This window comes from Athene cunicularia (assembly GCF_003259725.1).
Source record: "Athene cunicularia isolate RWA chromosome 2 unlocalized genomic scaffold, athCun1 chr2_part1, whole genome shotgun sequence".
Taxonomy (NCBI): domain Eukaryota; kingdom Metazoa; phylum Chordata; class Aves; order Strigiformes; family Strigidae; genus Athene; species Athene cunicularia.
In genome coordinates, this window is record NW_020799095.1 from 148,428,620 (window position 1) to 148,446,814 (window position 18,195).

General features: G+C 42.6%; 1 protein-coding gene across 1 annotated transcript in view; it reads right to left on the minus strand.

Annotated features, from left to right (window-relative positions):
* The window catches only part of COL22A1 (collagen type XXII alpha 1 chain), a 244,421-nt gene that overhangs the window by 106,252 nt on the left and 119,974 nt on the right, over nt 1-18,195 (minus strand). Inside the window, exons 13-16 of the mRNA XM_026843424.1 lie at nt 8,078-8,131; nt 6,476-6,529; nt 5,094-5,147; nt 99-152 (exon numbers count right to left, since the gene is read on the minus strand). Coding sequence (XP_026699225.1) covers nt 99-152; nt 5,094-5,147; nt 6,476-6,529; nt 8,078-8,131 — 216 coding nt within the window. The remainder of the gene's footprint in view (nt 1-98; nt 153-5,093; nt 5,148-6,475; nt 6,530-8,077; nt 8,132-18,195) is intronic.

The window sequence follows — 18,195 nt, forward strand, 5'->3', positions numbered from 1 at the left end:
CTATATTGCTTAATAATAAAAATATATATATAGCTGAATAGAACACACTGGAAAAACAGAGAAAGGTTCTAGAGTGGTAAAAATTTAACATGACTTACCGGTGCACCTACGTATCCTTTAATTCCTGGAGGACCCTGTTTTCCCTCGGATCCCTGGCAAGGAATTGAGATACAGTAAAACACCAGAAACTTTCACATATAAATAAATAAAGAACAAAACCAGTTATTCAGAAATGTCTTTTGCACTCCTAGGCTCACAGGGGGCTGTTGAACCTTCTTGACTCTCAGCACTATCACAGAGAGCAGGGTCTGACTTTCCAGCTACTTACCCTAAGTGACACCCCAATGTTTTTTTCTGTCCCCAGCACTCATACATTAGCAAGTTTTATCTTTCTTTCAGTCTTGTCCTACAAAGGCAAACTGTCCCATGCAGGTTTCTCTACACGTTATTTCAGAAGTTTTAGCAACATCAGTTGTTGCCTGCCTGTTGTGTGCAGGGTGATTGAGCCCTGTCTTGGCTCCTGAACACAGTATTGGTGGAACAAAGCACAGGCATACATTGCTGCAAATGCTGTAGCAAAGGCCATATCCCAGCATAAATGAACCACAGATTTCAAAATGTTATATATTTTGAAGATTAAATGAAAAGAAACAGATTAGAACTTTTTTTCTCCAATATTTATTTTCAGCATAAGTGGGAGGAATACAAGGGGATCAGGTACCTCTCAGCAGTCCTTCAGCTGATTGCACACTGACTCTCTCCCTCGAGAAGTTAAACTGAGACAGAGAACACTCTCACTATGTGCTTTTCTGTGTCTTACAATGCCTGCAAATGGTCTGGATCCTCAGCTGAACAGTCCCAGCCCTCAGAGCCATCCTATGGAGACAGCCTGGGCCTGAAAATTTGACCATGAGAACTGGTTTGGCATCCTGTATCATCTATTTGACTGACTATATTTTCACTTATCTCACTTCCTTTCTCCCCTCCCTTCATCTGGCTAACTCCTGTATTGGGTAGCTGTAGTGGATAAGGCTTCAAAAGAGATCAAGATTTAATTTTTAAACCATTTCTACATTTCATATTAAGAGATGTTTCTTATTTAAAAAAAAAAAAAAAAAAAAAAAAGATAATTAAAAATGCAAGATGTGTTTGCAATGAATTATTGGCAAAACTGACACTTTTTTGTACCAGTGCAAGTGCCCAGGAAGCTGGTCATGTCACACCGCTGTTTACACTTGCCTTAGCCCAAATGACAATGTCATTTGGAGCAGCCAGTTAAGCACAGACCTGGCAGACTGGACGGAATGTACTTGGCTAGCGTTTCACCACCGCTTGACGGAGTCCATTGCCAAAACTGTTCCTTCCCTTTGCCAGAGAGGACTTGACTTGTTAAAGCAGATAAAGCTGATTCCTGAAGCTTGTGAGCAGCTCATCAGCCCAGCTGTAAAGTGGTTGAACCTGTGCTAAGTATGCAAGCAAACCACATGGCAAACTCAGGAAGCGGGGAGATTCACAAACAGGTTAAGAGCTGGGTTTAAGCACAAGCAAAGGTGGCTCTGGGATCTCTACATCAGGCACCTTGAGGACCTCTGCAAGGTCAAGAAGCGGTGCAAGTCCTCCAATGGCAGAGGGAGAGCAGCAGGCATGGCATGCACTTAAATCTCTTCCTTCAGCCTGCAGAAAAATACTACTAACAAAGTCTAGGCAAAACCCCTACAGAAACAGAGGCCAGCTCCAAGTTGTCCAAATTATCAAAGTCCAACTCAGTACCATTACATAAAACATGGTTATAATACTCAGCAAAAGTTATAGATAGAGAAACTGGGTTTGTCTGGATGAGAAGACTTCCCACTCAAGGTCGGTGCTGAGATCATGTCTGGTAAACCAGAGAAGTATGAGACCTTCGACAGCTGAAGCAAACAAGGAAATTTGTCAAAATGAAACTCTTACCTAATAATACTTTATATTTCAAAGGCTTGATTTTTTCCCTTCTCCCTGTTTTTTATATCAAGTGCAGATAACTGTCAGTTCAGATAGGAATGCTATAGCTATGTCAGTGCCATAGCAATGACAGCCACAAAAAAATTTCATTAACCTGTTATTAAAGATACAGAAAAAAAAAAGAAAAAGTAAAAGGTCGAATATTTGTTGCAGAATTATATAGGCTAAAGGGCCTGGTCTCAAAAATTCAAGCTTTGTTTCTCTGCTACAAATTATATTGAGGGACCTGAGCTATGGCCTTTTTTCTCTGGACCAACTTACTCCATGGAAATTAGCCTGCCAGGTCCCACATATTTATATGGGAGCTTTCTCCACTGACCAATGGATGTTTCTTGCCATCTTAGCCCACCATGGCATGTTCCATAACCAGAAGCTCCAACACTTATTAGCACAAGGCTGACATTGAGAGCTCTTCTTTGTTTCCACCAGCTCATAGCCAGCAAGATCATACATCCTTCTTGGTGAGAAATGAAGTTTACCCACCAAGTTTGATGAAAAAACAGGAAAAAAAAAAACAAAACAAAACAAACACCAAAACCCCCATACATTTTGGTGATGAAGACACTGAGCTAGGAACAATCTACCCTGGAGACTTCATTGAGCAGCAAAAGCAGTAAAACCAGGGATGACATACCAAGGCCATTTTATTCTTGCAACCCATACATGTACTTCAATGGGCTCATCACCCATTACGGTACCTCTGTGAATTAAGTCCTATTACCAGAAGTCTGTAGGACCCTTATCTGTGCTACTGGAAGCTTCACACAATTAATGAGGTCTGTAAAAGCTGCAAGGCACCTCCTTCAAAGAAGTTATGGAAATTCCCACTGAGGCAAAAGACTGGAAATCCCTCAGCCAAGCACATAAATAGGGGGCTGAATTTCCTGGGGTGCACATACAGCTGCTGAGCATGCGTTGCGCTTGCCTGGCTTGACTCAAATGAAGATGGATTGAGCCAGGAAGGACCACATCCCAATCAACCAGAGAAACTGCAAGGTAGCTCTCCATGGAGCTTGGGGTAGAGTCCAGAGCCATTGTATTGATGCTGATGATAAAAATTTTTAAAAAGTGATCTGGCAAAAAAACAATCATTACAACAGTAATTGGAGATGTGACCTCTCTGCCAACTCTGCCCGTCTCTACAGATCTCATTCCACACTGGTGAGGTGGTTGGGCTCTATACCAAAGAGTAAAGGAGTGTGGATTCATATTTTAAAGTCCTGTCAGCAAAGTCATGATTGTTCCTTAAAACAGCTCAGGCCAGAATCCAGCTGAAGGACACTGCATATACCCAGCGCACCCACTGAAGTAAATAAGTCACTGAAAGCACATGATCATTTTATATTTAGCCACTGTAGCTGAGAGGCTGGGGTTATCCAAGCTCACCTCTTTCCTGAGAGCACTTGGCACTGTGTAGTCAGATGTCTTTAGGTCCAGCCCCACAAGCACCTATCCTGCCCACCACACAGTGCTGAACTTCTATTCAGCACTGTCTCTTTACTCGGCTGAACTATACATGCTCGATGTGGGAAATACAGAGCATTTTCCAGGATCAAGCCCTCCTGGAAATAGATGTAGATGCCTCATTTCATCTTGTTTTGTAAAAGCTTTGCAAAGCAAAGGTGAGGAACTTCATACCACAAAGAGCATCGTATAGTCTACTGGTTTTCAATTCCACTATGGGAAACATGTAGGACAGAGAGAAAACACGTAAACAGATATTTATACGATAGAAGAAATGAAGCTGACAGACAGGTTTTTGTGCATGAGGAATCCAGTTCGTTTCATCCACTCCCAAATCTCACTGAAGGAGAAAACAATATCCAGAGTGCCTCCACTTAGCTCAGCCCAGCCCTGCTTTGCAGCTGTCATTTATCCCCTGCTGAACATGTTGCCATGCAGCTTCCACACTCAACCCCTTCGTGTTGCTGAAGGCAATATGGCTCCCGCAGAGAACCGTGGGATGGCTGCCAAGTATTTCTGCTAATCCACAAGCACACCATTAGTTCCGATACCCTCCTGAGGAGACTTTAGGAAATGATGAACATTTCCCTCTACGAAAATAAAAGACATTTGAAGAAAGGGCCTCTCCATAGCTGAGGAGCCCAGAAGGACCTATATAAATTAAACGCTTCCTAGAGTCCTCTCTAGACAGAGCCAACTGGCAGTCAGGACTACATCTGGAAAGGTGTTCAGGTACTTAACTCCTATTTGAGGACAAAGGCATCAGTGAACTCCGTGGGGAGGTTTAGATGACTAGATATGGCTCTTCCAGAAAGATGTGGTGCTCAAAGGTCTTTTCTTGCACAGGAACAGAACTGGGTGAAGTAAATTTGGGCAATCAGCCTGTTGGCCTTGCAGCACCTTTCATAGGCTGAGCTGAACTTGCTGTACATGATGCCCCTGAAAACACACTTGGCAATCCAGTGCACCATCTTATTTTTGTGTTATAACAACAAGACTGAAAACATCCGAGGGGTAGTTATCCCCTCAGTAACCAGAGAACAAGGCAAGGAGAGTTGAGACTTTGAAAGGAGGTTAAAGAATTGCTCAGGAGAAGGGCTTCAGAATTAAGGCACATTTCTGACACAGCTGTCTCGACAGATCTCCATTTAGAAGCACCTTGTTTGAAGAAAACCCAGTGGTATAAGCATTGTCACAAGTTCTGTATCATTATGACACTGTCTACTGGTGCAAAAGTAAAGCTCCCAAAATAGGCAAAAATATCCAAGCCAGGATCTCTCCATGATTAATTTATTTTTCCAGTTGTAGAGTAGGGATAATAATTCTCACCTGAATATTTGTGAGAGTTGGGAAGTCTTACTGAAGACATGAAGCAAGGCTAATATGCCCCAAAACATGTTCTCTCCACCTTCTCCAGCTATGCTGTTGATTGAACAAAAAGTATTTCTTCTTTTTATATACCTTGCCTAATTGCCAGTACCTTAGCAGGGTCCTGATGAAAATGAGCCTTTTGAGTTTCTTCATTCACCAGTGAGAATATCAAAAGTCATAAACATAAGCAATCCACACATATAAAAAGTCAGTTAAAAAAAATGCCTGCCCATGAAAAGAAGAAACGGAAAGTTTACCTTTGGACCTGCTGGCCCAGGCAGTCCAAAAGCTCCTGGCTGTCCTGGTTCACCCTGCAAGTGACAGCAATATCAATGGTAAATGCTAATGCTTTATATATAAAGGCTGCGGTGGGTCAAAACAGTCATTACATACAGCATTAGAAACGGAAGTTCCAATATCTACAGTCCTGAGTACCATTATCCAGGGATCTGAAAGTTTGCGTTGTGCTTTCTTCACAAAAATAAAATCAGGAAGAGACAAACTGAAAGCTGAAGCAGTTGTTTTTCTGCTCTTCAAACACAATCACCTAAGTAGCAAGAAATTAATTCCCTAAATTGTGAATAGCTTGCACCGACTACAGTCTACAAACATGGATTCCTTGGAGATAACATGATGTATCTGTTCTTGAACAGTGACCTTTCAGTGCAATAAACACATCCTATAAGAATTTCTGCAAGCCCAAGTATGTCACTGTCCGATCCCAGGCCATGCCATGTGTGATGTGATGGAGTTGCATCAGTTCTGGAAGCTGTATTGGGAAATTAGTACAGTTTTTCCAAAGTGGGACAATTGTGGCACAAAGCAGAAACAGGATGTAAGTAACAGGAAAAAAATGCTTTTTCTGCTCTATATCACTAGTTTTGTGTATCCTGCCCTTCCAAAGCCCGTTCCTCCAGCCGCTTCCACAAAGGGACAGTGAATGAGATGATAAAGTTCCACCATGGGGATGAAGATAACTCAAAGGGATGGTGATCAAGCAGGGGAAAGGAGGGAAAGCTCTAAACCACACTTAGGTAAGAAACTGGAAAAGGTGTTTGTGGTTTTATGCTTCAACTGTAGTCTTCTTAAAGGCAATATTTGGTATGCTGCATTCTTCTCTGAGCTAACCCTGCACCTCTTCATTTGCTCTTAGCTTTTAGCAGTGCACAAGAGGAGTTCATGTCCTTGCTTCTGTGACCAAGACACCTATTTCTCTAACCTCTGTCTGTTGTAGAAGCACAAGATAGTCCTCTGTACCCCATGTCATCTCCACTATCTGATGACTCTTTGCCAGACTTAAAACAAACAGTCAGGCTCTGCAGCTGCAGCTATTAACCAACACAGCCGCAGCAGCGGGTCCCAAACCACAGGCTGCCACGACTGCCCCGCTTCCATCTTAATGAATGGTAACGGAGCCATCCCGGGAGCCTCCCAGGATGGCTAATCCATAGGACACCTGCCATCCCTGCAAATGTGCGAGGGAGAGTGCTGAGGCTCTTAACCTCCTACCATTTGTTTCTGCTGCTCCTAAAATGGCCATACAAATCCCCAAGACATGTTCCACTCAATAGAGATTGATTTCCACTGCCTGCCTTGCACTGAAAAGCAAGGATTACACGGGAGGAATAAAAAGGCTTACGGCTTCTCCTTTTGCTCCATCTTTCCCAGGGGGGCCAGGTGAGCCCAGGGACCCCTGTAACAACAAAGAATTATCATCAGCACAATATTAACACCCATTGTAAGTGCAAGGACTTGAGTAACGCATATCGAGACAAGAATAAAGAATGAGGACAATCATTTCAAAGCAAACATTTATTATTTACAGTCTCTGGAGGAGGGCTACTGACATTAACACACTATGGCCAACTGATGAGCTGTTAATGAGAAACTAGGCACTCCTGACCACTTAAATGAGTTAAGAATAAATTAATATAAAAGCTCTGCAGCTAATTAGATACGTAACCCTTGAGTCGTCTTAATATCATCTTCCCTCAGCCTCTCTGTCCACCATTCCATTGCCTCAAAAACTGTTGTTTTGTAACTAAATACTAATTTATTTTTTTTTTACTCCTTGCTTGTACAGCATCCATCCCAAATCTCAGAAGCCTCTAGACACAGCTATAATGCACAGAAGTAATCAGCCTAAAAGCAAACAAAAAAGAAGCCTTTGAAAAACTCATGCAGTCCTCAGGAACTACCCTGGCCATTGGGATGCAAGTCTCAGAGCTGTGAATGTACAAAGCCGTAGAAAGCAAAGAAACAGAAAACCAGGCACCACATTTTAAATTTTCCTATGCACCAGGACAAAAGGAACTAAATATGTTGAGGTTGGCAGCACCACAGCTAATGGGGACTGAAGCAAATGTGGGGAAAAGGCAAATTTTGCTGCATGCAGCTGGCAATTTAAAGAACAAATAAGAGAATGGAAAGACAATAGACGCACAACAAGCAAGCCAATGTGCACAGTGAGGAGCTGGTTTGGTATTTTTACTTCTAGGCACTGCAGCACTTTCTTTTTAAGTGTATTGTAAAAAAGGCTCAGATGAGAAACAGACATTGCACTGCGAACTGTCACTCTGGGCTCCGAATAAACTGAGCTGGTTTTCTGAGTATTACTTGGAGGAGGATCTTGCCTTGCAGTCCTGAACATTTGTTACTTCACAAGAGGTGGAAAAACTTGAAATTCCTAAAATCCCTTCTGTAAATGTTGTTTAAGGCATATCTGACAAATGCGTCCAAAGTAAATGCTAGGTGACAGTGCAAGCTTGGTGCAGGATAATTTTATTTTCTAAAATGATGACACAGTAAGCAGATAGAGATTATCTGAATCCAAAAGTTATGATATTTTGTGCAAGAAAGGACATGATAATCTTTGGCCTTCTGTGTTTTATGTTGAAGAAACACCGGTGCTTCTGTCCGTGGAGGCATTAGCACTGAGCTCTGTTCTGTTTCATTCTTCTACTCTTGTTTTGGAGTTTTACAAAGTTTACACAAAGTCCATGCCCTTTAGTTCTTCACACATTTGTCAAATGTGGATGAGAATCATGAACAGGTTTAAAGATTTTAAGGTGCAATTTGCTGAAAAATAGTATAACAGCATAGTCTCCTTTTCTTAATACGTTAACATAAAACAAGAAAACAGGTAAAACAAAAGACTTAAAAGAGGGTCTGTTTTCATTAGCCTTACACAATAGTTTAAACTTAACTTTTCACAGTATAATTCATCAAGACTTGAACTTACTTTTTCTCCTTTATCCCCTTTCAGTCCAGGAAATCCAGGAGGACCTTCTTCACCCTAAAATACCAATGGAAAATATACCTCATGAAATGCCATATGATTCTGTGGTATATTTGTGTACTTTAGACAGCACAGTTTTCACCTGTTGAGAGTTGAGACCAGCTTCTCCACCTTACTCACCTGTAACTTGCCCATATTTGAACAGGTTAATTTTCAAATTCTTCCATTCTTCATCTGGCTGATCCCTCCTTCCCCCCCCTTTTTTTTTTTTTTTTGGTAAATACCATCCAAACCCAGCCTTTTCCCAAGAACAAGATTAGAGACCTATACTTGTTAAATACATTTGAAGCATAGAAACATTTCACTGAGAAACTCTCCTGTTGCCACATTTCATAACATAGGGACTTGAGATTTGGCATGGCCAGCTTACTGCCAGGCCAAATTTCCAACGGCATGGAAATTTTTGGAAAAACACAAATGTGGGAATATTTTCCCCTTTACCTGCTCATATCAGTCCAAAATGTAACCTTGCAAGCTACTCCATTCAGGCCTTATCAATGGGTACTTCTCCTAGTCAACAGGTAACTTCACCAAAGATTCAGAGCAGGTTTCAGTCAGAATTCTGTGAATGGAGCAGGATTATGCCCGTTGCTGTGGGGTACTTGGTTGTGATCCAGCAGCCTGCCTATGTCTGTCCTGCATGTTTGTGCTCTGAACTGACGGCACCCAGGTTCCAGCATTGCTGGACTTTACCGGAGGTGTGGCCTGAGTCCTTCAATGCACTGTTCCCAGTGCCTCTGCTACCTGAAACAGTGGACATCCATACGTGGGATGTAAAGCCACTAGCATTGCTGGCAACTGATGTGCCACAAAGCAAAACAAAGTGACTGAGAGCTTTTTCCCCACCAGCCTTTGTAAAAAATGTAAGAACATGGAAGAATCCTGTTGAAAGAGCGTTAAAGTGGCTAAGCAGTTGATGCACATATTCCTAAATTGCCTGTATATGAATATGGACTATTGTTTCCTGCATGAGTAGTCCAGCAGACTTAGATGGATGTATTCGTAGGGCAAGGTGCTAGTCAATGTCAGACAGTATGACAAAATCTGGATTTATTTATTTCTAGGTATATTTGCCACTTAAAGGTTAATAAAAGACAGTATCTGGAAAGTATCTATACTGTATATGCAAATTGAAGTCATTAGATACTTTTATAATCACATTTCTTGCTAACTGAACCTTCAAGAAGCACTCTGTCTAGAATTTGCAATGCAGTTAGTGGTAAAAATTAGATCTGCTGTATTTGAATGGCTCCCTAATGAGACAGAAAACCCATCAAATAGCAAATGTGATTTTTAAGGAAATCATTTGCTCTAAGAGGTCAATATAACCTGAAGGAATTGCTGTTCCATGGCAAAGTGTGCACCATAGGTAGGAGAATTTGTGTCTTTTCTAGGCAAAGTAAGAATATGGTTAATTAGCTTCTTTTCTTCCCCCCCCATGAAGTAGCAACTCTTTCCACAGCTGAACAAAATAATCAGAGCATCAGTCAAGAAGTTTGATGCACAGTGCTCAGAGTCATTCATGCTGGACAGGACCTTGTGAAGTTTCAAGTCCAAACTCCCACTCAAAGCACCATCAACAGTGAATTCAGAGCAAGTTGTTCAGCATTTATCCCATTTGGTGTTGAAAATCTCCAACACTAAGGTCACTTCATTCCCCACATATAAATGGAAACTTGCTTCCTAGGCCAGCAGCACCCCAGGAAGAGAAAACAGCTTTTTGTTTTGCCTTTTTTTTTTTTAATTAACTAAAGCAGTGTGATTTTACCCTTTTGACTTTTAACAGCTCTAAGGCAGCTGCCTTACAAAGAAGTGAAGCCCAGAGCAGATCCGTTGGCCCTCACAGCCAAGAGGCTGCATGGGCATTTGCAGGAATGTGCCCAACTTGGTGACAATCTGTGCCAGGGACAGCTGGTCAGCCTGAACTGCCACCCACTGACCAGGGTCACCAAGCAGGGAAGAAGGGCTTCAGAAATGCACCGTGCTCTGGTAATATGCGATCCAGCAAGGCCCAGTATTATAAGGAGCTCACTAAATACATTTTCTTCACCTGTTTCAACTGCCATCACCTCTGTCCTGCTGCATAACCTGAAGCACCACGTCACACGTCAGCCTGGCAGAGCTGGAAATAAAGCTACAGAGTTTTTCCTGCTTGCAGTAGAAATCGTCTAGCATTCAACAGCTTTAGCAGTTCTTCCCAAAGAAGAAAACTGCACAGAAGCAACCTAGGCTCTAGAGACAGGTTTAACATCTCCTGGGGAACCACCACTGAGCCCCACCAGACTACAGAATGGAAAGGGCTCCTACTTCTGCTCGTTCCACTGAACCCCCATTAACCCTGGTCAGATGCTTTGTATTCCTCACTGAGCAGAAAAACCCGTCAGGGTAAGGGTAGGTTTAGCAGATGTTTGAGACTCCGTAAAAGTACAAGAAGAGATTGTGTTACCGTGTCAAAATGGTCACGTTCACGAAGTAAACTGCGTAACCTACAGGAGTGAGCAGCAGAAAACAGCAGAAAGCCCAAAAGCATCGGTGCTGCTGTGCTTGCATAGTGCCAAAGTAGCTGTGACAGACAGGGATGGAAAAGCAACCAACAGCTTGCACTCTCAGCTCACAGCCACTTGCCAAAACCCCCACAGAGGATGAAGCTAACTGGAACAGAGTCCTGTTGCCAGAGCAATTTACTTCACCAAGCAACTCTTTTTTCTTTTTCTTTTTTTTTTTTAACTACCTAACCTCATGAACTAACTGCATTGCAGAGCAATCACCTTTTCACTTGCCCACCAGATTTTTTTTGGTCAGGTAAAATCCCAAGCATCGTACTCAGCATGTTTCTCGGACCTAAGGGTGTGCTGGTGAACCCAAAAGGTGTCTGTTCCCTCCCCTCAACCCCTCCAGCCATGTCAGCTGGGTAGCTGGGTTAGCAAAAGAGCTCACCTCTCTCTCCAGCACTTGTGGATTGAGGGACTCTGCCAGGGCATCTATCCTGGAAAACTCTTTCTAAAGCCCGGTAAAGTTGCAATTAGAGTATGACAAAATTGGCCAAAGAAGAAATCACAGGGGTCTGGAACAACATTGTTCAAGAGGAGTTCTTGCTGGGGAGGTTACAGCTCCAGCAATTAGGCTCAAAAGGAAGGCAGACGATTTTCCTGAGTGCTTCCCCTTTTCCAGACTCATGAGCGTGCTGTCTTTCGCTTATCCACTATGTTTAGTTTCATCCTCTGTGCTGCACAGCCAGTCGCCTTTAACTGAACATTTCCAACAAAGTCAGCAAGAAAATAAACACCTTCATTAACTCACCATTGACAAAATATCTGTCAAAGGAACCTAGATTTGGCAAGCTGCCCTCTGATCTAAAGCAACCAGAGGACTTCTCTGGCCATGTGGTTGTGGAGTGCAGTTGGTCACACAGAAGCAGGTATCGCCGAGCAAGAGAAGCAGGCAGGTACTGCAAGCACTGAAGTTATATACCGACACAGACTGTGAATATACAGAGGTTATGTAGCACACAGGTAACTACGTATTTCTACAAATGCCATATTTTTGCCTTTCAGTAGCTCTTCTACAATTATTTACTTGCATTACAGCAACGCCTCATTTGTTCCCTGCTTGGGTCACTCTGCTGGACACTGTATGAATAAATATTAAATGACAGTCACTACGCTCCATAGCTCAGTTTAAAACTGCAAGCAATGTGTAAATATAATACAGAAATAGCGGAGGCAGAGAGACGGTGAAATAGCTGCCAAGAAGACATGGTCTGAAAGTGTTCTGTGCTGAAGGATCCAGGCACCACAGTGGGAGAACGGGTAGGCTCTGGCAGCTGGCATCAAGCCCTGGGGAAGAAAAGCTTATGGCATTCCTTGCACCAAGGCCAAACCTGGTTGTGGCACTGAGTGGGATAAAAATAATACTATATACCCACAGGCTGGCTGCATTCTCAGCTTCAACTCAATGAGATTCTGGTGGTGAGATGTAAACCACACCTACCTATTTATGCCACACATTTCTACTGCCACCCATCTACTTTATGGATATCTGAACCTTGAAGGCTGTCCCTTTCTGGAGAAACATCTGGATCAGAATATCCTATTCTGGTAACAAGGATCAGGCTCTTCAGGAAACTGGGAAGAAGCAGCAAAGGCAGAAGAGGAGGGCAACAGAGTATAGTTTCTAAGGCAGCTTCCTTTAGGCTTAGCCCACAATCTCTGGAATAGTTTTATGCTATAGGTAGGGTGACCTATGGCTTTCTTGTCAATAGTTTTGTGGAAAAAACTGAATGTGTAGGTAGTTGTACCTGTGAGGAAGTGCATTAACAAATGTGGCAGCTGGGCTTAGGAAATTCCTAAAATACTGAATACTGCAAGCTCTAAGGATGTAGCACTAGACAAATAATCCTGAAAGCTCAATCTTTCATTCCTCAAAGAATTGATATAAATTATCCAAGAAAATTAGGAAGGTTTCCTGAGCCATACTAAAACAAAAAGCTTAGGCAGAATTCAGTTTTGAATTTGCTTGTATTTATTTTTTAATGGAAGTGCCAGAGCCACACAGGGGATACAGAGCAAAGCCTAAGCGCTGCTGTCCTTCTGGGGGGGTCTCAAAGCAGGGCTTGCATGGGTACATGGTGTGTCCAGATCCAATGGACAAAGGAAATGCCACATCATGAGACATTTCAGAGCACTGGCAAATCTCAGCTGCTGCAGAGTACTGACATGATGAAGAATAAAGATATTCCCATTGTCCTCAAGTGTATTATCCATTAAAAATACAGAGGTGAACTGGGGAAGTACAGACACACCCAGAGAGGTTCCTTTATCCGCTTGTGTATATCAGCAGAGTTACTCCATTTTGACAACTGAGCAAAGACCCTGGTACACCAAGGATCCTGGCACACCACTGTCACATGGATTTGCCAGATCACACCAGGCATTGGTTAGTCATCCCTCCGTGATCATGAAGGGTGGGGGTTTTTAAAACTTTCCATGACATGCTCATCACATGCACATATAGTTTCTTTTATTGCATATCATCCAACAATTCACCTCACTTGGGTTATACTGAGCCTCGCCACCTCGCAGAATTGCCTGAACATTATGCATACGGTCTGTGACCAAATTATATCTACATCCCATGTAGATCCTCAGATGGCTGAATGGAGATAACTATGAAATTACAAAGTGGATAACCTTAATTGCTAGATGATATGATTCCTCAGTGGTAACAACTAATACAGTGATTTTGCCATATCCAGCCTCATAGCAGAATTTCTCTGAAAAGAGACCTACATTAGAGAAGGAAGGGATCTGCAGGTATATGGAAAGATACAGAGATACAACAATTCAGTAATACCTGCTCCTAGAGAGACATCAAAAGCACACAAAGGAATAATCCCTCAGTGTTGTTTTTAAGCAATCTACTCAAGTTTAATTGCTTTTCTTTCCTCCACTTGCAGCTCCTCAAGCAGCTGCCAAGTTTACAAATATTTCTTCCAACTCGAGAACAGCTGTAGTCTATAATCACATATTTTATTTCAAACTCTGGGTTGTGGCCTACGTTAATGAAAATGAGAGCAAACTAAACAAGAAAATAATGGGGAAAAAATCAGTTCAAAACACATGGTTAGATTCTCATTTGCCTGTCAGATTTGAGTAAATCACTGGACTTTTCTTTCAGCTTACAGAGAAGATGACAGAAGATAGATCATTCTAAGATCAATTCTATATATTTTATTTTCTCTTCCAAACTGGTCTACATATAACAAAGAAGTGCCACTTTTCTAATTCTAAAATGAAATAAAAATTTCTAACTCTAACACAAAACATCAATAAAGGTGTCATTGGGAGACCTTCAAAAATCTGCCAAGCAGAACACCATGAATCATGCACTCAGCATATTGACAGCTGCGCAAACCAGGGGATCTATATCCAAGGTAGGAGACAAAATAGCAAGAGCTGAAGAGAAACAGAAGAAAAGTGGCAAGATAAAATGGAAACAGAAGCAAAATTGAACAGTGCAGTGTTATTACTACTTCACCATTAACACACCCCTCTCTCCTTTCTTAATTAACTTCACAGCACCCCTGTGAAATGAGAAGGAATTTATAGCAACTGTAATATTGCTTTCATCTCACGAGGGTGACAAGTCAGAGGTACAACTGAGCAGAACACATATGGAAGGTCACAGTCTGGGACAAAGATAGAAACTCACTCCAGATTTCTTGTGTCCTAAATCAGTGCCCTAACCATAAGTTTACTCTTGCTCTTTCCTGTCTCTTTGTCCTGCATTTAACATGGCAACCTGATGTTGACAAAGAATAAACTAGAAGACCATGGGTAGGTGGCCTACTGCAGGTCCCCGGTCACACACTAAACTGATTTCACTGTTTGATGAGAAAAGTGAAGGAGGACAGAAGAGGTGTAGCAGGTTGAATGTGGTCTTCAGGTTCAAATGCCTGAGAAGAATTCCAAGAGACCACATGGTCTGAAGGATGTAACATCTTTCTTTTCTAGGTTCTTCCATTCAGGAGCTACCAGGAGGTTGAAATGAAAGATTTTACAACTTTGTCTCCAGCAGATATACAAAATAAATATTTTCTTGAAAAATATTGTAAATTTTGTATTTGTCTTTTTTTAGAGTGATGAGGCAAAGAAAAAGTTTTAATTAAAAGCCAGGGATGATCTGCAGATCAATTGAGAGATAGAGCTGCAGTAGATATATGTCACCCAGCTCCATTTTCAAAAGCTGCTGACCAGACAGGCAGGACAAATGGCTGACATTCTCCAATGCTCAGATGCAGTATTCTGTTAGCCTTATGATGCTAAACCCCTATTAATATCTTGGCAAAATTCACACCAAAACTGGCATTGTCTTCTGTTTCCACAAGAAATAAGACATTCATCTCAACTTGGAGTTCACTTTAGTTAATTCTAAGAAATGAAGAAAATCTCTGTTGGGTCTCTGTATTATATTCTGATTTAATAAACAGAAAGGTCATGTGGACAAGATACACGGGGGTCAGTAGAAAGTTTGGCTAGTCTATCAGGAAACCCAGTCCAGTATGAAGACAGCTGGTTAAATGATACTTACAGGTGTTCTTTTGTACTGCAAGCATATCAAAGATTTTATTTAATGCACTGCATAGAAGTCAGTTGTCCCCAAAAAGTACAAATTCAGGACACCTTGTCTTTCAAAGGTCTCTGAACCCTTGAACCTTATCACAAACATCATGGACACTACCATGTGACCCTTCACCATATGACCCTACTCACTGAATGTTCTTCTGGGGAGAGCAGGTGCATCATTTTTCAGGGATACGAACAGGTACCTTTCTCTGAAGAAATCCAATGCTCCACCTTGGCATCAAAATGGTAAAACGTAAAACAAAAGGTAAAACAACAGCCGTGTAGCAATTAATTTGCAACATAGTCACTCATAAACCTGATCAAGGTCACTAGAGTTCAGAATAGTCTGGAAACATCCTAAAGATTTCAAAGCTGTCATTGGTGCCCAAGATCCTGTCCATTAGCTTCATACCAGTTGCATCACCACCGTGATATACCTTCACTCACTCTATAAGGGATTTCTGAAGGACTGGGGTGGTCAGACACCTTTGGCAACCGTTCAACTGTTGGTTGACCTATAACATCAAAACTGGTCCAAGTGGAGTACTTACTTGCAGAAAGCATTTACTTTGCATAGAGAACAGGGGGGAGATGTTGTGTTTTAAATACTTTTGTTCAACAGCTAGAAGAGCTGCTCAATCAGTTGCTGAGTTGTTCAAATTAAGAAATAGTCAAATTAATTTCAGATTTGTTTATGATTGACCATACCGATTAGGAGTCAAAAGATAACTGGCATCAGTTGGTCCCACAATCGTACTACACAGAGGAACAATCTGAGAAATAAACTAGACTACAATGGGTTGGAATCTAACCAGTAGTTCCTGAAATTACAGTTTTTCTTGTTCGTATGGCTGGGGCAAGAGAGTCCTCAACTAAACATACATTTGTCAGTGAAAAACATAATAGCTGTGGTCTGAAAACATCCTTGTTTCAAAGTACAAGCTGATACTCCTTAGTGGCATCTGCCACTGCTCAAGATCTGACAGCTTGCCCAGTGCTAGAGGGAAAGTGTTTATTGAAGTAGAAAAATAACCCAGTCATGTATCATGACATTGATTCATTTATGTCCTTACATCTTTAAATAGCACACAGAAAATAGTTCTGGTCTTGTTGTTACTTTGTCTTGTGAGAAAAATCTGTTAATTCCTTTTGCTCTACTTCTGGGAAGTTCCTGACCCATCAGACCTCCACACACCCCTCAAAAATTTCAGTAGCTCTGAAATGAGCATATTAGGGCAGAAGAGTATTGTGCTGGGGTCCTCCAAATTCCAGTGACAATCTGCTCTTAAACATCTGCTGTCACTTAGAAGCTCAAGGGCAGCCTTGGCTGCAGTGACCATGAAATGGTGGAGTTCAAGAACCTCTGAGCAGCGAAGAGAGTGCACAGCAAGCTCACTACCCTTGGACTTCAGGAGAGCAGACCTTGGCCCCATCAGGGATCTGCTTGGCAGAGTAATGTGGGATAAAGTCCTGGGGGGAAGAGGGGCTCAATCTGGCTGATATTCAGAGATCACCTCCTCCAAGCTCAGGAGCGATGCATCCCAACAAAGAGGAAGTCAGGCAAAAATGCCAGGAGGCTGAATGGATAAACAAGGGGCTCCTGGACAAGCTCAAAGGCAAAAAAGGAAGCCTATAGAGGGTGGAAGCAAGGACAGATAGCCTGGGAGGAATATAAAGAAGCTGTATGAGCATACAGAGATCACATTAGGAAGGCCAAAGTCCTGATAGAATTAAAGGGATACAATTAAAGGGCCAGGGATGTCAAGAGCAACAAGAAAAGCTTCTGTAGGAATCTCAGTGATAAAAGGAAGACTGGAGAAAATATGGGCCCTTTCCAGAAGGAAACAGGAATTGGCTGAATGGTCACACTCATAGATTTGTGGTCAACAGTTCAATGTCCAAGTGCAGAGCAGTGACCAGTGGTGTTCCTCAGGGGTTGGTGTTGGGACCGGTGCTGTTAAACATCTTTCTTGGTGACATGGACAGTGGGATCGAGTGCACCCTCAGCAAGTTTGCCAATGACCCCAAGTTGTGTGGTGTGGTCACATGCTGGAGAGAAGGGATGTGCCATCCAGAGGGACCTGGACAGGCTGGAGAGGTGGGACTGTGCAAACCTCATGGAGTTCAACAAGGCCAAGGGCAAGGTCCTGCACATGGGTCAGGGCAATCCCAAGCACAAATACAGGCTGAAAGATGAGTGGATTGAGAGCCCCCCTGCTGAGAAGCACTTGGGGGTACTGATGGATGAAAAGCTGGATATGAACTGGCAATGTGTGCTCACAGCCCAAAAAAACAATTGTATCCTGGGCTGCATCAAGAGAAGCGTGGCCAGCAGGTTGAGGGAGGGGATTCTGCCTCACTACTCCTCTCTGATGAGACTCCACCTGCAGTGCTGTGTCCAGCTCCGGGATCCTCAGCACAGGAAAGACATGGGCCTGCTTGAGCGGGTCCAGAGCAGGGCCACAAAAATGATCAGAGGGATGGAACACTCATCCTATGAGAACAGGCTGAGAGATTTGGGGTTGTTCAGCCTGGAGAAGACTCCAGGGAGACTTTATTGAGACGTTCCAATACTTAAATGGGGACTACAGGAAGGCTGGGGAGGGACTCTTTATCAGGGAGTGCAGTGATAGGATGAGGTATAATGCTTTTAAACTAAAAGAGGATAGATTTAGATTAGTTATAAGGAAGAAATTCTTTCCTCTGAGGGTGGCGAGATGCTCGAACAGGTTGCCCAGAAAAGTTATGGCTGCCCCCTCCCTGGAAGAGTTCAAGGCCAGGTTGGACGGGGCTTTGGGCAACCTGGGCTAGTGGAAGGTGGTCCTGTCCATGGCAGGGGGTTGGAACTAGGCAGTCTTTAAGGTCCCTTCAAACCAAACCATTCCAAGATTCTATCGATATTTCACATTCACCCCTTGGAGTCTCTTCCAGCACCTG